A 26178-nucleotide genomic window follows, 5' to 3' on the forward strand; every position below is an offset into this window, starting at 1 on the left:
GCAAATTATTTATTTATTTTGAAAATTTACAAAATTTAAATAAATATCTTCTTATACATAAGTAACATAAAATGTCTTTATTTTAACCTACACAAAACTATCGCTGTAAATTAATTAAACGGTATTATTTGAAACCTGCTTGTTGTACGGTCTAGGAAATTGATTCTTTAGCAATTTGCGGTTTAAGTAAATTTGAGCTTTCTAGTGTAAAGTGAACCACAACCTGCTAAAGAATCAATTTCCTCGACTGTACATAATATATGGTGACATTCCTTATGCATTATCCATAAATCGTCAAATAGCTGGTAATTTGATCGTAGTTCTTTAAATAATAATACATCTCTATTAAATTAAGTATACAACATTACGTCATTGCAATCCGTTGAAGAACTAATAACTTTCTATTTTTAATGACAACACAACAAACGTCAAGAAAACTATATCAATCACAGCCAGCATATTGATAACCATTATTTTTTATTTATTTGACCTTTTTACGTAATTTGTATTAAATATACATTTTCAACAAATGCACTACTAATATCTAAAGAGTGCAAACATAATACTCATTAAGTACTTGAAACTTTGCATTATACGAACTTTAGGTGCTTCATTTTGTATTATATTGAATAGAGTTATGCCAAAATGTCAGTTATAAATATATCAATAAGCTTATAAAAGTGTCTCAAGTGTTCCACTTCTAGCAGATGTTTCAAACTGTAAGACATCTTAAATACAGTAACTACTCCTTTTAAACCACATTTTGAGAAAAATCCTCCCTACCTTTAATCATCAATATACCTACGTTAACCGTTGTTGAAAAACTGCTGATACATTTTACAAAAATATTAAAAAGTATCCGTCTAGCGCCTTTTATCCAACCTGGAAAAGGAACTCCCAAGTTAAACTTTGGTCGTCCAACTGCGGCTTACGGGCCACATGCAGCTCTTTGGAAGTACTGTTGTGGCTCTTCAATTCATCCGAAAAGTTATTTCACTGAGTTCTTAAAAAATTCCAATTACAGTAGTAAATACAGATAGCTCTTTTTCCAAATAGTTTGCCGTTTGCTTTGATCCCTGGATATATATTTTTTTGTGTAAATAGGTAGTCGCTTATCTGGTAAAGCATTTAAAAGGAGTGTTCTTAGTGTAGGGCCTATTACAGTGTGTGATTTATTTTTTACATCATAATTCATAAGTAATCATGAAAACTTAATAAACGGGACTCGAAACGGGACGCTTAGTGATTATTAATGTGACCAGTATTTTTGCAATCTTGTTTTTTGGCAATCATTATTGTACGAGTCAGTGACTTACTACCATTTATAATAACTATAATGAGTAGACTTCAATTTATTATTTACATCAACCAGTTCAAAGTGTAAATCTGTGTTAAACAATACACTTGCTGTATTTATATTATACAATTCATAACAAGTCCACCTTGAGCAATTATTTCTTTTTACTACGACTAACATTGGTAACTGAAACATTAACTACATTTCGGTTAGATTCACTACCATGTGGACTAATTTTAATTTGACCCTGAACAATATTCATCATTGAAGTATAGGGACTATCGGATACTAATGCTTGAGTTAAATTTGTGTTATTGTCCGTCGTAGAACTAGGTTCATTGCGCACGATATCGTACGCTGTTTCTTTCATAGATACGTAAGCTTGAGGTTTCGTTTGATGCTGTCTTGGACCAGGACTGAAGCCATTTTGTGTTACGACTGGGTTGTTTGGCCTAGAAGCTGCAATAACATTATCATTTTGAGGGGGCACGTTATTAGCTTGAAGTAATGAACTGTCGAGAGAGCCGTTGCGTGATATCTGCAAGCTGTTAGATCTTGATGAATTTCCTACGGAATGTAGTGTCGATGTGCTACCTTTTGCGCTTTCAATCTCTCTCGAATAAACTTCTTCGGTTTTTTGAATTCTTTGAGCATGGGTAGTCATTGGTGATCGATTCGGTATAGATGAACCACTTAATGATCTACTAGGTGAATTGTTAAATGATTTTTCTACGCTTGTGATATGTTTATTTTCTACTCTATAAGTGGCAGAACTCGTATTTACTTTTCCTTCCATTGACCCATACGCGCTGTCTTTTGTGGAGCTATGAGATGAACCTTCTTCTTTGACCCCGTACCTTCGAACGACATTTGCTGGAGCTACCGGTTCAATGTTTTGCACATCATAAGAAAGAGGGTTTTTCTCAGGTGGAGGTTTAACTCCTTCGATTACTTCACCAGTTCTAGGATTTATATGTTTTTCAGTATCGTAACGCAATGTAACTCGATGACTTTCATCAATTGGATGTCCTCGAGATGTATCTTGAAGTTCTTCGTCAGTTTCTTCATCAAACATCAGCTCGGGATTTTCTTCGTCCTTAAAATATAGAAGCTTGTATTAACAAGAATTTGAAAGAAAAATAGGAATGTATTACAAATACTAGCCGTCTGTTTTTGTAGATATATTTTCAGGTTGCGCAATAAAGATGATATTTTGTTGTATTGTATTGTACCAAATAACTCAAATAAGTGACCAAATAAATAAATAAATATTATAGGACATTCTTACGACCGGTTTGGCCTAGTGGGTAGTGACCCTGCCTACGAAGCTGATGGTATGGAGCATGGATATTTGTTCCTGAGTCATGGGTGTTTTCTATGTATTTAAGTATTTATAAATATTTATATATTATATATATCGTTGTCTAAGTACCCTCAACACAAGCCTTAATGAGCTTACTGTGAGACTTATTATTTATTTATTTTACACAAATTGACTAAGTCCTACAGTGCTCAAGAAAGCTTGTGTTGTGGGTACTCAGACAACGATATATATAATATATATACAAATACTTAAATACATAGACAACATCCGTGACTCAGGAACACATATGTGTGCTCTCGCACAAATACATGCCATTACCGGGATTCGAAGCCAATATCATCGGCTTCATAGGCAAACCCACTAGGCCAGATCGGTCGTCAAGACTTGAGAGAAATGATGTTTAATATTGTTTTTCTCAAACTTGCAATGAAATGTTGACATGACTTACTTCAAATTATCGGGTGCGATGAGTGAAGATGATATGTAAAGGAATTTCATACAGCCTTACACACCTAGGCTTGTAAGGCAACCTTCTTTTATTTTTAAACGTCAAATTATGGCACGTCTTAGCATATATTCAACCATAAAAAACCTATAAGAAAATTTCTGCCACTATGCTTTTTTGTTTTTTGTGTTTGTTTATTATTATTTCAGGGTATCCTATATGGGAACGAAAATTTTATTATTTTTGCGCTTCGACGCACGGTTTAGGAGATACAGCCCTATAAATATTTTTGCATGACTGAAAAAAATCTTGATAGGCCTGTATCTCCTAAACCGTGCGCCGTATCACATTTTCGTTCCCCTTTAGCAAACCCTGAAATAATAATAAACAAACACAAAAAAGGAAAAAAAAAACACAAAAAAGAAAGAAAAACATGCGTAATGGCGTGCGTCGTAGCGCCAAAATAATCACATTATGGTCCCCTTCAATACCCCACGCACTGAATAATCTATCACATAACAATCATGAAACAATCATCATCATCCTATTTTTATTATTATTTTATTTCATTGCAAGTTTGAGAAAAGCACTAAGTATACAAATCTCGGCGAGAAACGGGGTTGCCAGCCGCGTATCCCTATTCGACGTCGCTACGCTCGGCCGTCAATATCTACTTGGCCTGCAACCCTCCGTTTCCTGGCCTCTATAGTAGACTATAGTGATGTACTATTACTTACATCTTCATCCCCTTCTTCAATGACACTATTCTGAATCCAATCGCGTATCCTTTGTTTTTTGGCTTGACGGTCAACTGTCGTCTCAATACCATTGTCTCGGAAATGTTTCAAAAGGATATTCTTTTCATTGACATCGCTGTGGAAACTATACATTGAGGGGCAAAGTTCATCTATGTCACTTCCCGCTGAAAAGAACACATAATTCTCAAACCATTTTTCATTCCCATTAAGTAGGTGGGTACCAATTTTAGCAGTAGGTTGGAGCAATTTTATAAATTTTACATGACATTATATAAATGAAAAATATATACGAGTGAGTATTTGATAATGTTGTATTATAAAAAAGGGATGTATTAAAAATAATAAATGATCTTACCAACTCTATCCGTGTAACCTTTAGCCATCCATCGATCATCATAATACCTTGACAATTCTTGGAAATTAATGGCTCTCTTGTCTTCTCTGGGTTCTACAAATTTCTTGAACATTTTTTGGGCTCTTGATGATACCATTTTCCATAGCTTTGGTTGTTTCTTCAAGGGGTTTGAACTATTATACCAATTGTAAAAGCTAAAACATAAACACGGTAATATATCGTGACATTAACGACGACGCGTGTCTTAACTCGTATTGTCAAGTACCTATTTAAAGGTTAGATTTGTTAAATCTGCGCGTCATCGTGGCTGACACGAACTATTAATGTATTGCTAATAAAAATGTTTTAAATAGGTTATATATCGTTTTTAAGCATACAGCTAACAATAATGTGTTTATGGACAGCAAAACTATTAGAAATCAAGAATTTTTTTAATAAACCATAGACTATATATTTTAACTAATCTGTCACAAAGCAGTTAAGCAGTAATTATTTACCTTGTATACCGTGGGTCATCAAAAGCCGCCTTTTGCCACGGCAAGCAACCCGTGAGGCAGATGAAAATAACAATTCCGAATTGCCAAACGTCGTGTGTTATTAACGCTCTAAAAACAGAATTACGGACAATGTGAGTAATGGGGGCGCATAAATTCTTAGCAATTTTACGATTAAACATAGTGTTGCTAGAAATTGTTCACATATGTTGCTCGGTCTATTGCTAATAAAATAAATTTTAAATGATATCCACTTAATTTTAGAAAATCAATGAGCGTAGTGCTCTAAGTTCGCATCTGAAATATATATATATTTTAAATAATTGTTACTTGAACAGTATATCTAACTTTTGCGAATACGAACGTAATTGTATCATAAAAGTCTTTTTTTTTAATTTAAAGTCAATAATATCAATAGTTACTTGTAACTGGCATCCATGGGTAATTTTAATACTTCAGGAGGAGAATAGGGCAGCCATTCGTTCCTTCTTCGCACTGACGAATTAACTTTTCTGGTCTCTCCAAAATCACATAGTTTTATTCGCGAAAAATCTGACTTAAATATTAGGACGTTGTCAAGTTTTACATCTCTATGCACCAAATCTCTTTGATGAAGATGTTCCAATGCAGAAGATAATTGTCTCGCTACTCGTTTTGTATGACTTTCTCCTATTCCTGTGTCAAGCATGTTCGATGTGAGGTCACCTAAAATTGAAAAAATGAAGTAAATATTTTATGTTTTTGTAGGACCTATGTTTTTACACGTCGTGTGTGTATTGTGTATCGTATATTGTGAATATATTTTTTTAATTATTTGACGACTCCCATTCAATAATGTGTAAGCGCATCGCATGTTTCATGCCTAATACGACACGTGCACGGCGTCAACAGCCTTTTAAGGACGATTGCAGAGGCTAATGAAGGATAGCCCCATATTTTTTTGCCACTGAGCAAATTAGCATGCTCCGTTAGTAAATTACAAAAAATGACATTTAATGAATCTGTTAGTTTTGTTATATTGAAAATCTTTTAATTATAGTTCATTTCTATTTTAATTTTATTAATAATTTTAACTTATGAGTGTTAAATTTAATATAATTATATAATATGAGCGAAAGCGTGAATATTACTTATAAATTTACGTTTCTAACGTAATCTTTTGTCCATTTATATTTCACGATCATGAAATTTATTAACTTAATTCAACATTTTTGCACAAAAAATAATGTACCAATGACAGATCTAATGCCGTTAATGGCATTCTCTACCAATCAACCATAGGGCTAGCATTATGATCATAGTGTTGTATTCCTGCCGGTGAGTAAGGTTGCCAGGGCTCAACAAGGGTGCGGAGTATTAGGGTCGGCAACGCGCATGAACCACCTCTGGAATTGCAAGCGTACATAGACTACGGTGACTGCTTACTATCAGGTGGACAGTATCCTTGTTTGCCACCGACATAGTATATATATATATATATATATATATATATATATATATATATATATATATATATAATACATGAATAAATGACACAAGGATAAAAGTAAGTAGATATTCATTAGATTAGAATAATCGCAAACACTGAGAAACCTGATAAACTACTTATAAAGCACACAAATAAAAAACAACGGGTTACACTCTGGGAGTGCCGGCAGAAGTGAAAACTTGAATTTGATATTTTTGATATTTTGGAATGGCTAAGGAATAATTTTGGACGAATTGCTTTAATTATCAGTATAAAATTGCCATTATTATATGTGGTAAAATACAATATTCATTTATTGCGCTATCGTACACAAACATGACAAATTCTATTACATTAAACAATTTACACTTCAGTACTATTACAATTATTTAATATTAAAAATGCACAACGTTAATATTCAAGTCGCGCGGTCAACTGGCTTCAATGACATTGTAACAGTTTTTCGATCAGGTCACGTGTCCGTCTTACGAATTTTCAATCTGACGAATTTGTCGGTCACGTGACCTGTCGCGAGTTTAATATTTTTTCCCCATCACAAAAAGTGTACCGCGCATACATTCAAAAAATCTGGAATATTATACAATGAATATACAAGCAACTACGTATGTTATACATACTCCATAATTGATTTATGTAGAATTCGAATCTCGGCATTTTTAAGCCGACAGTTTTGGTACGTTGGTTTATAATGACCGGCATTAGAAATGAGTCAGTTTTAATATTCATTCAGCTTTAGTTTGGCGGTTTTCCAAATGAAGACGCATTAGTGAACAGCGAATTCAGCTCAATTGGTCTTTATCACGCTTTTACTAAATGACAATATTTTAAACTAACCTTACTAAAAAGATACAATTTAAAATAATTAACGGGTATTGTTTAAACAAACTTACTTAAATTTATTAATTATATTAAAATATAATTAGTAACATTAAAATAGCGCAGAGTTAGACCAAAACAACTCAGCAACGATTTTACGTAATAATTTCATGGAGGTTAGACGGTTAAAATAAAACTTGCACAGCCTGAGCTATCAAAATTGCTGCAAACTTATCTTGGTCAAACTTTACCAATTTTGGAGGTACGAGAAATTTATATATGCATTGGGTTTTAGCTGTATAGTTCCAATTCTTTCACAATATCTTACCCAAAGGAGCATATTCCTGACAGAATACGTAAAATCCGGCAGTCTCAAAAGCAACATCGAATGTAGTTACTATGTTTTTATGTGCACTGAGGTGTAATCCATAATGGAACTCTCTGTAGAAGTCTCGTATGGACACGTAAGGCTTCGGCAAGGCCTTCAGTACAATTTCTGTATCGGAAGCTCGGTGCTCCACAAGAAGTATTTTTCCAAACCATCCTTCGCCGACTATTTGCAGTATGTCAAATTCTTCAACCAAACACACCTGTGAATAAGTTAAAAATATGAATGCTTTAGTTTGACTAATGAGTGCACAGGATGTTAGCCATGGCCTGAAAATTAGAGAATTTATTTTTGTTATGAAGCCACATTCCTCTGATCTAAAACTATGATTAATGCTAATAGATAAAACCGTCACATATATACAAAAATGCCATCGTCTATTCTTTTAATTGGCAATCGGTAGCCCTTATTTCAAAGAACTAAGGTCCACTGATGGTCAGTTTAGAGACTTGCTGTTAGTAAAATTAGTAAAACAAAACTTTTCTTTCAGGTTTATGATGTTTATAACGCAGGATGATCCAAGAATGAAATAAGCTTTAAAACAAGGCTTACTTTTTCCAACTCGAATTCTCTAATTTTGTGAATAGAGCCTGTTAAGGCTCGTCTTGTGCCGTTATTCATGACTAGTAAAATCTCATTCTGTTCGCGCTGTAATAAAAACATATCGCTTAAGTACCTTATAAAAATAAATATGGTTTTAATATAGATCATAAAATTCATATTCATAGCATTTGAATTTAATAAGATGGTCTCATAATATCCGATTATTATTATGGGTCATAGTCATAATCATAACCGTTACAATTTTTTGCGAAATTATCTGGTATAAGTCCGCGGAAACCACACAAGTGTAACTTTACAATAGTCATTATTTTAAAGAAATCAGCGAATGAGTGTTTTGGATAAAAGCCAACTTTTGATGTCCAGACTTCTGATCCAGACAGATGTCCTGACGTCACAAATGACGTCAGCATATATACTCATAGTTGGTATACAGTAGAATACTCAGGGATTTGTCAATCTTTATATAATTATAATATGCAGTGCCCTATTGCATCTCTTTCTTTAATACTGCGAAGGAAAGCGACGCAGCTGTATTTTCACAAATACTACGGTAATGTTATATTCTGAGTAAGACATTTGCTTGTTTTGCTACATATGTAATATTATGCATTTATTTTGTTCCGCATTCTTTCATATTCGTCATGTGGTCGGTAGAATACCGATGCTGTTTTGTTTAATATTTTTATTTTACTCGTCATATTTTTTTTTTTTTTTTTTTAATTTATTAAGGAGCTTTTTCGATTGATCGAATATGTCGCCCCGTTTAAAAAAGACTTAATTAACAGAGTTAATATGTATAATAAACTTAATCACACTTGTCTGTCCTTAAGACCACACTTAACAATATTTAATATTTTTCCGACCACCTCGGACATAGGATTCGACAGGTAAGTATTGCACAATCCAATGGAACTGTCATTAAAAAGACGTCGCCTGGGTACCTCATTTCGGGCACATTCCATTAAAATATGATACGCATCTTCGATACGATTGCATAAGGTGCATAATTCTGAGTTGACTTTACGCATAAGGTACGCGAACTTATTCAATGGAATGTGTCCGGATCGTAATCTTAGCAGTAAAACTCGTCATATTATAAGGTTAACTTGCTTCAGTTGAGAGATATAATTATAATGTAACATAATTTTTCATTTGTTTCAGTGTGATAATCTTTCTAGACTCTATTATAACTTTGAATGAACTCATGAATACCATTTTTAAGGCTACTCAAGAATATAATTACTTATTCTACGGTAGCAGCATGGTTCCATTTTATCACTTGTCACTATGCGCGTCACTTTCGCGCTTACATACTTGTTTGAACGTGACAGACATGGTAACAAATGATAAAGAGCCGACCATCTTAGCCTAAACGAGTAAACCAAACCACTATTTTATTCAAATTAATTTTCTAAATATAAGTAATTTTATTATTTTTACTACGTGACAGAAAATCAAAAGGAATGGTTATGGTTTCTATATATATGTATGTACATACGAAGTGGGTGTATTTGTGTCGCACCATCATAGTGTCAAAATTACTGAACTAATTATGATGTCGTAATCTATTTGTCAAATCAGTACAGTACGGGTAGTAAAACAACATTTTAACTGACATCCAAAAACACTTAACTTTTATACAATAAAATTTCAGTTACTGTGATTTCATCGATTTCAAAGTTTTGGGCACTTTTTGAAATACTTAATATTACCTAAATTTTAAGTAGGCAAAATTAATATTATGTTGGTTCGATCAATAGGTCAAACCGATGTGATATGCAATATTTTTGTGTTATGAGTGTTATAACTTTTAATAAACGAAATATTTTAAATTTTTGACAAAAGGAGGAAATACCTTTAGTTTTAGAGATTTGTTGGATACTAAATTCACCCAATAAGATATCTACTCTTAGACGCACTTCATCAAAAAATAGAGACGTATATCAGAATCTCTGACGTATCTATATAATATGTAGGTATTGTGAAGAGCCCTGCGAAACAAGACTGTTTAGCTTTGAAGTAACTAAAACCTATACATCTTATTTTGGGTACCACTCAAGATTATGCAAGATTAAAAATGTATTTATATATTAAATGGCGATTTCTCTTAAGAATAATCAAAGAATATGTATGGAAATTACCAGACAATTAAGGGCAGACCTTGCACTTATACGGTTCACTAATATACTTGGACTTTGTCCAAACAAATACACATCAAAATCACATTCCGATTAATTTCATCACAGGTCAAACATTTATTTCACTGCACTGTATTCCAAAAGGAGTGGTGATGTGATAAGAGTTCACGCAATGTCGGATGTATTTTTGTGCTAGGGCGGAACGGGGGAACGGGCTAGGCGTCCAGCGCTGGTGTCTCGACTGTCGGCGCGTACGCTGCGACGCCCGGGACGCTATTTTCGTGCTACACATGCAAAAATCAATTTGTAACGGAAATGTTACGATCAACGACCTGATAAGTGAAATTTGTTGCATGCTAATTAATGATCATCTAAAGCTTAGATTTTAAGCTCTCACGGTGAGCTTTTATTTAGGTGTTAACACCTGGCAGTCGCAATCAATTTACGATAAAGAACTATGTATCAATTTACTGAAAATTCATTTATTATGATCACAAAAGATATATCAAAGTTTTGATGTCAAATGTTGCTTATAATGTTGATGATATATTTGATATGTTACTTCTTAAGAGTCAAATTATTTATCAAAGGATTTTATTTTATAAATAAGCAAATATTTGCATCTTTTTGTTTCATTTGTTATGATGATCGGTAATCATTATCATCACCACCGACAGCTACAGTAGCGGAAAGTTTCCAAACGTTTGAAAATTCTGAAAAAAAGTCGTTATGGAAATATAAAATTTTAATCTTCTTATAAAAATAAGCCACTACCTATGGAAACTTTGTCACCAGCACACATATAATACCTTTTATAAACATAATATTAGCATATAAAATTGTAAAGTAGGTAAATATTATGGCAACCTCTATGCTTAAAAACTATGGATGATTTTAAAATCGCCTTTAGAGGGGCGTCGGCCGTCCTGTTTCCACTTATTACTTTGCAACTTTGAGTAGAAGATGCGCTTAGCAACTCTGTCATTAGACATACGGGAGACATGACCAGCCCATCGCAGTTGTCGCCGCATTAGATAGGCTTCAATGCCGCTGACACTAGTACGGCGTAGAACTTCGGTGTTCCTGACACGATCTGGGGGCCTACCGGGAAAATCGAAATTCGCAAATTGCGGGGATCTTTCTCTTTTACTCTCACTAAGACGTAATTAGAGTGACAGAGAAAAATGCCCGCAATTGACGAACTTCGATTTTCGCGGTAGGCCTCCTGACTAAGAGATGTTCATAATGTCACGCTGGCATTTAAGGTGAAACCTATCCAATGTACGAATATTTTTTCGGTAGAGACACCACGTTTCAGAGGCATACAGGATAAGGCAGAACTATTGCCGTATACAAAGGGACCTTTGTCTGAAGCTGAATTCTGTGGGAACGGAATACCTTGATGCGCAGTTTGCAGCAGCAGCAGCAGGCGCTCCGATTATGTTGTTAATTTCATCGTCAAGGTGGCACATCACTGTTATTGTGCTCCCCAGATACCTCAATCTGTCTACTTGCTTAAGAGAGTCTACGCCTAGCCTAACGTCACCGGGCAATAGTCTCTCCAACCCCATGATTTCGTTTTTTTGACACTGGTTTTAAGGCTGAAGCTCTGACAGGACTCAGTGAGGCTCGTCATAAGCGTCTGTAGCCTGCGCCACAAGCCACAAAGCAAAGGTCGTCTCCGTACATTCTCTCCGTAATAGTGGCTTGAGACACTTTTGTGGTCGCCTTTAGTCGTGCTAGATTCATCAGACTGCCATCAGTGCGAAAACTAATACGGATGCCATCCGCTATCGTTTGTAGTAGTTGGTGCCAAAACGCATCCTTGCTTGATGCCGCAAGCGACGCATGACGCATTAGATGGTATTATTACTGTTTTTAGATCGTTTTTGGAGACCAAAAGATAACATTATTTTGATAATCGTTATTAAACATCGTTATAACGGTTATAACAATTTTTTTTGACCCCAGCCCTAGTGGTCATAAAGATTGCCAGAAGAAAATATAACTACTACATTAGTAGTTTATTCTCGATAATTTTGTACTTAAAACTACTAATATACTAAATATTTGCTTACAAAATATTGCATATCTATTCTGTCTGCCTTTAAACTGTGCTATAATTTAGTTTGCGTTAATATTTGTGCTCTAAAACTATGGAACTTTCTGTAAGAAATGTTTAGAGATGCTAGACGATTTAATTTATAAACTACTATTTTACTTGACAATGCCTGTTTGTTATGATTTCGTTGTGTGACTGTCAGTCAATGTTGACGAATTATATTTTGGTGTTTTATGTACAATTAAATTGATTGTGGACATTAGTTTTATATGAATATGTGCTTGAAGAGTTCCTGACGAAATTTCGGTGAGTTTATATATTGAAATATCACAGTATTTTCTTAATTTTAAGGTTATTTTTGTGCTTGACAAGGCTAACTTTTATTTTTAGTTGATGCGTCTTGATCAGGTCCTCTTGCCCTATATTATATGGTTTGTCTCGAATACTTATCATATTATATCGTATAGTAAACACATGGGCAAATTGCAATACAATTGTGTTACAAAAATTAAGATAGTACATTGTATTGTATTATATTTATTTCATACACTTATAAGCTTTCAGCAACACAATTATTACAATAATGTATCACATGTAATTCATTTACAATATACATATCTTGATTTTTCAAACTAACTATGTTCATGGTACACAATATAATTGGTTAAATTAGATACAATTTCATAAGTAACTGTTGCAGTAATCAGACATCTGTACAAGTTTTTTGCAAGTCACTTACATATCTTAAAAAAAAATTACCTGTTCCTTATTACCAGTGTCAAACTGGCATATTCACTAACGTCTGTGTAACTTAGTTTCTATACATCTCGCTTGCACTAATATGCAAATGTAAGTTTGAGCAGGATGGATAGAAAGTAATTAAAACATACGCTAGCAAATATGTCAGTGTCAAAGTGGTAGCCATTCTAGTCATAAATACTATGTGCTACATAAATAAAGAAATAAGAAAAAATATAAATAATATAATAATAATAATTCAACCTATATACGTCCCACTGCTGGGCACAGGCCTCCTCTCATGTGCAAGAGGGCTCGGGCTATAGTCGGGCTTTCAATCCGGAGGTCGTGGGTTCAAATCCTGGCTCGTACCAATGAGTTTTTCGGAACTTATGTACGAAATGTCATTTGATATTTACCACTAGCTTTTTGGTGAAGGAAAACATCATGAGGAAACCTGCACACATCTGCGAAGAAATTCAACAAAGGTGTATGTGAAGTCCCCAATCCGCAAAGAAATAAGAAAATAAATAAATATTAAATAATATTAATAAATCAAACTACACAACTCGATAAGGTTAGCAATGAATATGTACATGGCTCGTTTACCGAAAAACTAGCGCCTATTACCGAAAAACTCAACGAGAGTAGAATGAGGTGGTATGGTCACATTTGCGAAGGGACGAAAACTACACAGTGAGGAAGGCTATTAACATCCCAAGCAACCCCAAAGGAAGAGACAGAAGACCAGCAACCTGGCGGTCCTATGTCGAAAGAGAGATGAGGACACAAAACTTGATCACGCGGACAACCCAGGATATACTGTCCTGGCGCCGACGTACGAGGAGGCCCGACCCCAGCTGAACTGGGAAATGGGTTGGACAAAGAAGAAGATTAATAAATCAAACTAAGCCAAGCTTGTACTATGGGTACTACTAGACAATTATAAGATGAGCGATTTGTGTGAGTATAATTATTTTTAACAATAAAGTAAAGAAATTCGAGTATCACTGCAATGTTCTGCCGCCAGAGAGCAGCACTATTACATATTGTAAACCATTGACTAACTTATACATACCATGCCTTAAACAGTTTTTTGAGAAATTTTCACTATGACATTGATACATCAAGGCGGTTTGTTTACAGAGGCCTACCGTGAAACGCGAAAATCGAAATTTTGTTATCTTTCTCTTATTGCTTGAATATGCAAGGGTGATCGAGAGGCAGATAACGAAGTTTTGATTTTCGTGTGTTACGGTAGATCCTCAGTATGTGCTGGAGGTGTCTTCTATGCAGAGTTTTGAATAATATCTTTCAACGACTGGTCTGGCCTAGTGGGTAGTGACCCTGCCTATGAAGCCGATGGTCCCGGGTTCAAATCCTGGTAAGGGCATTTATTCGTGTGATGAGCATGGATATTTGTTCCTGAGTCATGGGTGTTTTCTATGTATTTAAGTATTTATAAAATATTTATATATTATATATATCGTTGTCTAAGTACCCTCAACACAAGCCTTATTGAGCTTACTGTGGGACTTAGTCAATTTGTGTAATAATAATAATGTCCTATAATAATATTTATTTTTTTATAATATTATTTTTAAGATCTCCTATTAGGAAGAGTAATATGAAAGCAGTTCATTTTTTTTCAGAATATTTATGTAAAAATATGACTGAGCAGGCATCTCAAAGGGTTATTTTGTTGTGGAGGTCTATTAAGGACCTATTGCGTTAAAGCATTACAAAAGTCAGATATGACGGTCAAAATATGACAATCGTACGCCAAGGTGCTCAAAAAAATTTTTTTTTTTTTTACTACGTCGGTGGCAAACAAGCATACGGCCCGCCTGATGGTAAGCAGTCTCCGTAGCCTATGTACGCCTGCAACTCCAGAGGAGTTACATGCGCGTTGCCGACCCTAACATCCCCCCCTACCCTCTCGTTGAGCTTTGGCAACGGTACTCACCGGCAGGAACACAACACTATGAGTAGGGTCTAACGTTATTTGGCTGCGGTTTTCTGTAAGGTAGAGGTACTTCCCCAGTTGGGCTCTGTGCTAGATCTGGAATGACATCCGCTGGCTGTGCCCTACCACACAAAGCGAGATGACATTCACAATGCCCATACCTCTCTTTTGGACGTAGTTTTAGGACGTACCCGGGTCCGTATCTGAACATGTCTTTAACATCTTGACAACAGAGGCTTTTACCAGATATTTTCATACACCTTGGCTGCTCCAATATTTCGTACGGCGACTGTACCATGTAACTTACTTTGTGTCTTTTTAATATTCTTATATTTCTCTCAATATAATTTTCTCTAGAAAGTATTAAAAAAAAATTAGAAAGCTAAACTACTGCTTTAACTTGCATATTGAATGCAAGAAACATGCTCAAACAAATTATCGTATAGCTGTCCACTAATAACAGGTTACAGCTACAAATAACCGTCTGCTAATATTTCGCTATTACTATTAGGGCTAAGTCACACTGCAGGGGCAGGAGGGCGGCTAATATTTCGCTATTACTATTAGGGCTCAGTCACACTGCAGGGGCAGGAGGGCGGCTAATATTTCGCTATTACTATTAAGGCTCAGTCACACTGCAGGGGCAGGAGGGCGGCTAATATTTCGCTATTACTCGTTATGTTAAGGCGTTGTCATACTGTTGCCGGATGCGAGCGCATTTTTAGACATTATGTATTATAGTAAAAGTCCTTTAAAATTAAGCTGTTTAACTTGTTCATAAAGCACACATTACTTCGCGTTCATTTTAGTAATCAAGCAATAAAAAAAATAACAATTTTTGATATTTTTTTATTGCTTGTAAAACAACTTGATATAAAAAGTCAGTTGATGTAAAGGTGCAATTGTCCCTATTTGCTGAATAAATCTTTGAGTTTTCTTGGGGACCCAAACGCAAGATGCGCGTGCACTTGCATCGATCTCTGCTCGCGCCGCGGTGTGATGAAGCCTTTATAAACTTGCTGACCAAACGGTTAATTAAGGCTTCTGTAGATATTAACTTTGTACGATGGAAATAAACATGCATTTACTATATCTGACTGTGTCATCTATCTGGTGGTTGAGATTGCAATCTTAGGATGAAAGCGCTTGTAAATTAATTTTGTATTTAGCAGAGACGTTTCAACGTTTGTAATCGATGCCAGTGCCACAATGTTTTGAAATGAAGGAAAATTAAAAAAAATCCCGGGCGACCCTTAATATTTCTAACATATCATGCATATGCACTTTATGAGCGGGGCGCCTATTAGCCTAACTCTTAGGCTACGCTTCCACCTTCCACCAGAGATGTGCAACGATGTGTAGCGAGGGATTTGTTTGTTAGAATCACTTCATTTTTTCCTCGCTCAGCGTGCAGCAAAGCGCAGCCTTAACGGATAAAACACCCGCGAGACTCGAACATAATACAATTATTTTAAACGGCTTACTCACTTATTGTCTTATCATGTACCTACACGTCGCGCGCTCGATCAGTAGCGACGGTGCAGTCGGTGCTCCAGTCGAAGATCCTCAAAACGGATCGAAATATGTTTTTTCCACTTAATTAATACGTGGGTTGAGTAAAAATTATTTAAAATCATTTTAATAAATCTTGCAATATATGACGCAAATTACAGATATGTGTGAAGGAGATCTGCTATAGTTAGAAAGTATTTCTTCCCACAACTCGTAACTTACGACATTTGTAAATGTATATCTACTCGTACATATAGAAAGTATATTTATGCCGGTGGTCCTGGAGCCGGTCGCAAACTAGATTTTAGTCCGTGCTATTAGCACTAAAAAGGGTACTGGTTGTAAACTTGTAGTCACTACCGACTTTATTACCCTATTTTCGTACGTGAGACGACTTTGGAATGTTTTGCGAGCTTTTTACTAGAGTTTCTGCAGTTACTAAGCAATTTCAACGAGAATTTCTCTCAGTTCCACTATCAGAAACCTACTTATAGACGATTTCCGTGATAAAAATTACTTATGCTATATTTTTCCACGAGACTAAAAACTATGTACGTCCTACATATCTAATTTAATATTAATCGGTTCAGGTGGACAGGTAACAGAAAGATAGGCGGAGTAACTTTCGCATTAATATATAGATATTATTTATTTATTTAAACTTTATTGCACAAAATATATACACAAATGTACAAATGGCGGACTTAATGCCAAATGGCATTCTCTACCAGTCAACCATAGGGTCAAACAGAGACACTTACAATTGGTGCAGAGAGAGAGAGAGAAGAAAAAGTCAATGAATTAAAAAGAAAAGCTAACAAATATACTTATAAACTATATTATTAGTAGGGATACTTACATGTTTTCGTCAAACGAGAATATTTCTGACACAAGTTTGAAAATAACCCATAATTTATTCCCGATTACGGAAAAGTCAAAAGGAATGGTTATGAGCTGTCTCATGTATATATTTATGCGAGCGCGTGAGTAATGAAGGTATGTGTCGTTTGTCTCATCTACTTAGTCGATTTTGATAGATGAGGTGTTAATAGATTTGATTTGCTCGGAAAGTACCGTAGTTGTGTAAATATTTTCAAACACTTTACTTTGCCCTTAATGTTTTATGTAAATATAGTACATATTAGTTTGTAACCTAATCTGAGCTGTCACCTCAAGACAAAGCGGTTCAAGACTATTGCCGTAATTGCATATGCGCAAGTGCACTTTGGTGCATGATTGGCTACATAATAAGTGCAGTGCACTATTAGTTGCTTATTGTGTTGTAAAAATAGTAAGACAATTCTAGTAATTTGGCTTATACACTGTATGCGTCGCTGTTAACCTTTGTTTTTGTATCAAAGACACTTGACTAGTTAAATCTTGCAAGTTAAATTTGAGTCACTTCCAAGTTTTCAAAGAAGCTGAAAATTTGCACACATGTAAGTTGGGTGACAATGCAATATTATGGTACCATCGAGCTGATTTGATGATGGAGACAGGAGGTAGCCAGTGGAACTCTGTGATGAATCAACGCACCCAATTGTGTTTGGGGTTGTTAGAATTGTTTCGATGAGTATTAGTTGCCTGTGGAAAGAAAAGTACAGTCAGCGATACTTTTATCGCTGACTGTACTTGTATCAAAAATGTAATTTATGACAAAAACTTAATTATTTTTCCGTTTTGATACGGTCTGTCTATAAGGCGGTAGGTATTTAAAATGAAACTGAATAAACCAAAAAAAATGGGGACATTTTTTTCTCGGTATAAATGAAAAGAGCTCGTGAATCTACGCACTAAAATATGAAAATTCCAGGACTTACAATTTTAAATAGAAATACCCAGTAATGCACTTGAACAGCTTATAATTTCCAAAGATGAATGAATTGACATTGCAACCCGTATTATATTGGCGCACAATGAACATATCAACGTTGCTATGCAAATTAGGGAACACAATGGAGGCGAATTATGGCGGACATGACTTATCTAATAGCACGACGCTAATGGTAGGGCAATTAATGCTGTAATCAAATTAGCTTGTCCGTGGAATATCTCAATCTGCCTTCGCTGCAAAAGTATCTGTATTGAGTTATCAATTCAGTTTAAACGTGTTTGAATGCATTCGCATCATTTTTTTATGTACTATGTCGGTGGCAAACAACCATACGGTGCACCTGATGGTAAGCAGTCTCTATAGCCTATGTTCGCCTGCAACTCCAGACGAGTTACATGCGCGTTGCCGACCTCGTAGAGCCCTGGCAAACTTACTCACTGGCAGGAACACAACACTATGTGTGTTACTTAGCTGCGGGTTTCTAATCATATATTGAATCTACGCCAGAAATAACATAGTATAGCCAGAAACAACATATAGGCTCTGGGCGGCTAACGTAAGGCTGGACAAATTCAAACTTGTCAAGACAAAATGTTTTTTTTCCAATACTAATAACAATATACAGACAAAATATCGTTTTATCGGCGTCTTGCCAGCTAGAGGGTAAGTAGTAGGCATTAATTAAAAAAAAAAAGTCACTGTTTTACAATATGTATATGTATAGGTACTCATTTCCAAAATTAGGACTTGTATTTTAATGAGGTTGTCGTACGTAGTTACACTTATTATGACTTGAAGTTAAAAATAAATAAGTAACTAAGTATTGGACACTTAAACAAATTAACTAAGCTCCACAGTATGCTCAAGAAGGCTTGTGTTGTGATAATAAATAGTAAGTATAACATCTAATACCGCTCGAGAAGGCATGCACCTAGTAGCGAAGTTTTTAATGGCCAATCAATACCTTATTAAAATCTCAATCACGCGTCCTATTAAAACCTATACAAAGCGCATACCGTTAAGACTTGCAGCAATTTCGTTAGGAAATTGAGCGCTGGCAAACAATGCATCCTAGTCCAACCATCCGGAGCTTGGGAGCTACTCGGAAACATAATTTTTATAACAATACAATACCAATAAACAGGAATCTGACCCCTCCTCCCCAGGGCCGAAGCCAAGACGACGTTTATCGACGAACGCCAAACGAAAAGTAAAAATGTATCGAGATGACAGATGCGAACGAGGCCTGTCATGTGATCAACATTATTTATGCTTCGATTCGTGCTTTCATAAACGATTATCACTCAGCGAGGCTCCTAGTGCCTCAGGAGTCTGTAGCAAATATAAGGCTGAAGGTCCACATACAGAACAGCCAATATCAGACACTCCAAATCAACCATCTCTCTCGTTTACCGTAATCGCAACCATCTTCTGTCAGAAGAACTAAAATAAGATTTACCATCATATACATAATTATATGTATTAGTCTATCTTTTAAACATTATAGAAGTAGTAGTATTTAACTATGTATATATTTTTAATATTATTTGACCAATGGTTGACTGGCAGAGAATGCCTTTTGGCTTTAAGCTCGCCATTTGTACATTTTTTATTAACTCCAATATGGCTTAAGGCCAGCCCACAGATAGATTAGACTATATAATGTAGCTTCAGACTACGTTCAGAATAAGGCCCCATGTGGGCCGTTAGCGAGATGCACGCCGCGCGCGATAGCGGCGACGATTTAATTAGCGCATTGTGCCCCCTCCAGCCCTCCACCCTCCACCCTCCACCCATTAACTCCAATACGGCTTAAGGCCAGGTTTAGGGTTTATACTAGCTTTTATTTAACTTGCAATGTATGTTTGTACCGGTCAAACCTTGCAACTTTAAATGTGGCCCACTTCCCGATTTCCGATTGAGCTGAAGTTTTGCATAGATACATATTATGTAAATCGAATGGCAATGCAATATTGTGATTACATGGAGCTGTTCTGATGATGGAGACAGGAGGTGGCCATGGGAACTCTGAGAACGACTAATTGAGTTTGGGGTTGTTAAAATTGTCTCGATTGGGTACTACTGGGTACACACCCAGTTGCCTGTGGAAAGAAAAGTACAGTCAGCGATAAAAGCTTGTACCTAAAATGTTTTTTTTGCCAAAAACTTATTTAATTTTTTTTCATTTTATATCGGGCGTTTTGATTCCAGTGGGATAGTGTTTTAATTTTAAAACTTTTTCATTTCGCTATTCGGCTCGCAAGTCTCAGGGCATGAAAACATTTTTCGCGCTATTTGTAACGTATACTTTTTAAACGCACTGCCTTCGCGTCACTCCCGTATGACCTTTTGGACCTCAGTGGGATTGAATAATGATTGATTATGAAGAAATATAATAAAGAAGCAGAAATAAGATTGAAGAAATCATCAAGTAAAATACAGCAGGAGGAATAAAGTGTCCCAATTTTCCTGAATCCACTTACGATGCAGCCATGCTATTTATTCTATGGGCTTGTAATTATGGGAATACCGCAATGGAAAATCTAACATTGTAAATATATATTAGGATACTCCATTGATTTAAGTAGGAATAACCTAATTTTTTTCTTCTTTATTTTCCACCTTTGTAAAAAGAGCGTACTCCCATCTTAAAGGCCGGCAACGCACTTACAACCCCTCTGGTGTTGCAGGTGTCCATGGGCGGCGGTAATCGCTTACCATCAGGTGATCCGTCTGCTCGTTTGCCTCCTCTACCATAAAAAAAAAAAAAAAAAAATCTTTCCTATTCTTGTGATTCAGAAGACTGCTGAGCGTGCATTTACCTTAATCATATATGTTATTATGATTATTCTAATGGTTTATAATAATGATATTATAAACCGAACCCAATACGGCAAAGCTCTTCATTATTAAGACAAGCGTGGAATGCTTTTGTCACGATTATCAATTGGGTTCTGATTAGTGCCGGTTGTCTAAGAGATGCAGATACTTCTATTTGAAATGAGATCTATTATTAGAGACAATGTGATGATGGTGAAAGAAACCGTATTTATACATAAATTGTTAAAGCAGATGTGTTGCAAAAATATTAGTACTTGTGATATAAAGTCAAATTATTAATCTGAAATAATTTGCATGACTAATAAGCGAGCCTGGACTTCCTGAAACTGCTGGTTGCATGATCTTTGGTGCAGTCATTCAGACACAGTTTGTCCACCTTTTACAATTATGAAATTAAAATGTTCATCTTGGCTGGGTTTCTAAGCCAACTGAGATGGAGTGGCCACGTTTGTCGCATGGATGGAGACTCCCTAAATCCGTTTTCTATTCGGAACTCAAGGCTGGGAAACGTAGCCACAGGGGACAGTTTCTGCGATATAAAGACGTTCTGAAGTGCCATCTCAAAGCTTGTGACATCCCATCAAAGCATTGGGAGGAGCTTGTGGTTCAGAGATCAGAATGGCGCAATAAGGTAAGAGAAGGTGAAGCTACTTTCGAAGAAGCTCTACTTGAACACCTGGACCAAAAGCGCCTTCAACGGAAGTCTCGACCAAAGCCGTCCTACACATATCCATATAACGACCAAGGGCAGCTTTATTGTGCACAGTGCGACCGGATATTTAAAACAAAGTTCGGTTTTGCGAGCCATATACGTGCAGCATCAGAAAAAATTGTAAAGGTCGCCGTTGTCGGATACGATATTTTGACAATATATATAACTCTATAAGATATTCTAAGATTTCTGACCCGAAAATCTTAAAGAAGTCCACCTGCTTCGCTTTAACGCTCTCTCGATAAGGCATTATACGCCATTATTATGCAGCAGTGTAAGGTTTCGGGGCTTCGTCAATTAAGGTATCGCCCATCTCCATCCAGCCCGTCTAGGCGAGAGCTAGACCTAAACGGCACAATGCCTGGAAATAATGAGACAACTGGGACTTACTTAAATGGTTTTCGGTAGATGAAAAGGTTAGTGAGGTTATTTAATGGTTCCTAATAGGTTTTAAGGGCCGTGTGTTAGGGACTGATTTAAATGGAAAATGGTTCTGTCAGTTGGCCTATTGTATGGGTCCGAAATGGGCAGTTTGGGTAAATTATATTCTTTTGTGATGTCATGTCACAGCCGTATGCAGAGCAAGCAGTTGACTAGTATCGTAATAAATGGCAACAAAATCATGTTTGTACCTAAAACTTTAAACTCTCGCGTTTAATTTGTACACATATTTAGTGATTTAAACGGGTGTAAATGTTGGACAATGTAAAAATATTGAAAAAATATTGCGTGAGATCCTTTGAAAACACTAAAATATATCTATTCTTTCCTATTAAATATGTAGTACATTGCATATACATGAAGGAGTAAGTTCAAAAAAACCTTTATTTCGACATCGGCCTTTATTTCAGTTAGTTGTGGTTGTAGCTCGTGAAATATGTACGGCGTTTCGTGAAACGCACTTGCAATATCGGGATAAAATTATTGCAAATATTTTTCTTACGTGTTTCTAAACGAACTTGTCTATCTTCCTTTGTTTCATCCAGATTTATAACAAATGCTGTAAGTAAGAAGTACGTGTACAAACAAACTAGGTAGTGTAAGAATTCGTAGTTTGATTGACTCCATTCCAAAGAAACATATAAGAATTTCACTTTATTTGAATCCCTCTTCACGCGTAAACCGCTGAAACAATTTAGTAAAAATCTGGTCATAGATAGTTTGAATCCCGAGGAAGAACAAAGCATAGTTTTTTTTACCCAAAAATCATCCCTTAAGGGTGGGAAAAGGGAGGTGGAAGTTTGTATGGGGAATCAACCTGTTGAACCTATTTATCAGGTGAGATCGTGGTCAAACGCCTGCTATCTTCCATAAAAAAACATAAAAAACCGGACAAGTGCGAGTCGGACTCGCCCACCGAGGGTTCCGTACTTTTTAGTATTTGTTGTTATAGCGGCAACAGAAATATATCATTTGTGAAAATTTCAACTGTCTAGCTATCACAGTTCGTGAGATACAGCCTGGTGACAGACGGACGGACGGACAGAGGAGTCTCAGTAATAGGGTCCCGTTTTACCCTTTGGGTATGGAACCCTAAAAACAAAAAAAAAACCAGTAAACCGAAAAAGATGAAATCTACTTCAACAACTTTGATTTAAATGAAAATGATACCATAGTAGTAGCTAACAGCACCGCCCACAATCTCTCTGCTTTACCTTACGGTTGACTGGTAGAGAATGCCTTTTGGCATTAAGTCCGCCTTTTGTACGATAAGTTTTCTTTTGTGCAATAAAGTTTAAATCAATAAATAATACCAAACTTGACTTAGAAGCTAGAACCTAAACGTAAACAATTATTTACCGTAGACGTCGCCGACGCTGAAAAAACCTGCATCAAGATCTCAAGCAACACTACTGTTGTCACACTAAAGAATACCACTATAAGTATCCATGAAGTTTATTTAGGGCTGTCACTTCGGAAGTAGCGTGACTTGTTGGGATTCTATTTCAGCCTCTATATCAAGGACCTTAAAGGCAATTACTGCATACTGTTTATATTGTTAAGCTTCAACAAGCTCGTAAATAGTTACCTTCAGTAAGTTAGCGCGGTTGGAAATCAATTGCTACGCGCATCGGTATGTGCTGGGAGCTGGGTTTTATTCCCAACGCTTTACTAGCGAAGCTGAGTCTATAGGTATAAACAAATTAGTGTAAGAATAATCACTTATCAAGGATTTTGGGGTTAAAGCAGTGATGTCAATCAATTGCCCAAGCGCGCTCCGTTCGCTGACTGCAAAGCAAAGATTGCTAAAAGCACACAAGGTTTGGAGTTGTCAAAATCATTACTTCGTATTGACGGGAGGCAGATAAGAATTAGTTAACATATTTTTGGTCACACTGGGCGATATGTTTCGGATATCCTAAAAATAAATTCAACCCATTAAGTAAAATAAATTTGGTGTTGCTGAGGCACACGCCGGCAACAGTCAAAAGTTTTCATAGATGGCGTCAGGTTAATTTATCTCTATAGTTTTGTTCTATGAGATTTGGCTTTAAAGTATAGCATCCAGGGCGTAAAATAAAACAAAAAACAAGGATTTAATTGACACTATTTGTAGGATTGGCTGATAGAACTTATGCTGACGCCATCTGTAAAATACTTCGACCGGCCAACCACATTTCATTTGTAATTATCGTCCGGTGTAGGTATTTATTTTTATGTAATCACCGCTTAGTTGTGTTGTGCCGTGTGACGGGAAAGATGCGTAAACTTACCAACCCTAGAAACCCGAAAGAACCATGACCTTTACTTGTCAAACATCGGTTCTATTAGACAGTGGGGCTTCTGTGCGAAGTAATTTAAACTAAAGCCACATTACACTGGTGTGCTCCAGCTTTCGACTATTAACACAAGGTAATGACAAATTTAAAGCTTGGGAAGCAGGATGACTTCTTTAGAATCCGCATGTAAGTAAATTGGCAGCTTAATGAGGTGTCCACACTGTTTCACAATACGTAAACCTTATTCCAAAGTCTTAAGGTTCATTTTATGGGCCGGTTAAGTGATGCTGTTACTAGGTATGCGGGAAATTATGAGAAAACACGTGTTAACAAGGTGTTAGAACATTTATGCTAAAGTTTTATGGAAATCGTTAATAGAATAAATACCTAGAACCTTTTAATAATAATCCCCGGCCTATATGGATATCAATTAGGGCATTTCCGTTGTGTGCTGGAATTGCTATAAAGTATGAATAAATAAATGCAAATGTAGAAATTAGATACAGTAGGACCATATACATTTTATTGTATGCTTAAGTCGTTCGCGTCTTTCCTGTAGTCATCGCAAAGTTAAGATAATCAAAAGAGGTGTACATTTTTCAAAATTTCTTTCATTTTAAAAATTTTACATGCTATTCCTAAATTCAGTACTTTCAATAACGGTTGACATAATTCCGATATTGGTCGCACTTTTGATGTTTGCCAGGCAATATTTTTCATTGTAGAGCTGTGGTACGAAGACACAGAAATCACCTCGTTGACTGTTCAGCACATTTCCCCTGCGTTCTCACGAGCCGCGCCCGTGCGGATTTTAATCGCACACGACGTCATTGCCGATTTATGGTGACTCGGACTTTACTGTTTCTGGCCTGTAAGGTGTTTACGTGTGGCAGTTACCGCGTGTTCTGAATGCACGGTTTGCTTCAGTCGAAATTTATTTATCGCTAATTTAAGTAATACGACGTCCAATATTTTATTTTTGTTAATTTTTATACATTATAAGGCTCTCTCAGGGAGTAGAAGCCGTCTGTGTACTTCAGCCTCTGTGTCTTTATTTGTCTCCAACCATTAAATTCAAGCACCACCATCCAACATTAGCCAATTACGTGTCGCCAATTCCCTTCAAGTTTACACATTTTGATTATTATAAATCCGTGTTCTACTCCAATTATGCGACTGACGCGAAGACATCGTCCCAGGTTCACACGACCTCGAATTTATGATATAGACTCGCCTGGCTAGTGTAACTAGTGTACCGTTCGAAGTCAACCTTTAAAGTCGCGGACATTCGGAACAAAATGCGCGAAAGCAGATTTCCATGGTTTGGTCATGTTCAACGCCGTTGCGATGACCATATTACAGTGTAACCACCGATGGTGCTGAGGTCACAAGTGGAAGAGGCCGACTACTGACAAACTGGGCTTCCACCATCAAAAAAGGCCTACTCACGCAAGGCTTGACTCCGGATATGACAAAAGACCGCCAAAAATGGCGCCGTCAGAGTGTTAGATGTGCCGATCCCTGGCCAGGACTCAACAAGGGACATTCTTGGATAAGTGCATAAAATCGTCATTAGAATCGCTAAAATATAAACTAAGAAACTGGCTCTCGGACGAAAAACCTACTGACAGGTAGGACGATGTGTGCGGTCATAATATATATTTATATTTCTTCATATATCTATATAATGATATTTATTTCTTTATAGTTTAAAGTATGCAATAA

General features: G+C 36.2%; 2 protein-coding genes across 5 annotated transcripts in view; one reads left to right on the plus strand and one right to left on the minus strand.

The window, feature by feature from the left end:
• LOC133523857 (serine/threonine-protein kinase SBK1) lies at nucleotides 1–10512 on the minus strand. Of its 3 annotated transcripts, none has more exons than XM_061859605.1 (9): nucleotides 10072–10512; nucleotides 7919–8014; nucleotides 7307–7568; nucleotides 5096–5378; nucleotides 4677–4784; nucleotides 4180–4373; nucleotides 3804–3988; nucleotides 2155–2393; nucleotides 1–1756 (listed from the first exon to the last, which is right to left on the minus strand). In XM_061859605.1, the coding sequence occupies exons 2-9, from the start codon at nucleotides 7985–7987 to the stop codon at nucleotides 1750–1752; spliced, it is 1347 nt and encodes a 448-aa protein (XP_061715589.1). In that variant the 5' UTR covers nucleotides 7988–8014; nucleotides 10072–10512; the 3' UTR covers nucleotides 1–1749. The 3 variants fall into 3 exon arrangements, with proteins under 3 accessions (XP_061715589.1, XP_061715588.1, XP_061715590.1); XM_061859604.1 differs by having other exon boundaries at nucleotides 2082–2393; nucleotides 10072–10507; XM_061859606.1 differs by lacking the exon at nucleotides 7307–7568 and having other exon boundaries at nucleotides 2082–2393; nucleotides 10072–10490.
• A 1796-nt stretch (nucleotides 10513–12308) lies between these two features.
• Nucleotides 12309–26178, plus strand: part of LOC133523862 (protein N-terminal asparagine amidohydrolase) — a 177453-nt gene continuing 163583 nt past the window's right edge. The window contains exon 1 of one of the 2 annotated variants that reach the window (XM_061859614.1): nucleotides 12309–12436. The gene's annotated coding sequence lies outside the window, so the exon portion shown is untranslated. The remainder of the gene's footprint in view (nucleotides 12437–26178) is intronic. The other variant, XM_061859616.1, reaches the window with a different exon arrangement.

The sequence above is a fragment of the Cydia pomonella genome, chromosome 12 (assembly GCF_033807575.1).
Source record: "Cydia pomonella isolate Wapato2018A chromosome 12, ilCydPomo1, whole genome shotgun sequence".
Taxonomy (NCBI): Eukaryota; Metazoa; Arthropoda; class Insecta; order Lepidoptera; family Tortricidae; genus Cydia; species Cydia pomonella.

What these genes read in the sequence shown, in the direction of transcription:
- LOC133523857 (XM_061859604.1), bottom strand. Translation starts at nt 7,987, where the DNA reads ATGAATAACGGCACAAGACGAGCCTTAACAGGCTCTATTCACAAAATT. An exon ending in TCAGGAATATGCTCCTTTGG is followed by an intron (nt 5,379 to 7,306) that starts GTAAGATATTGT and finishes TTTCAATTTTAG; the next exon opens with GTGACCTCACATCGAACATG. An exon ending in ATGGGTCAATGGAAGGAAAA is followed by an intron (nt 1,757 to 2,081) that starts GTAAATACGAGT and finishes ATGTTATTGCAG; the next exon opens with CTTCTAGGCCAAACAACCCA.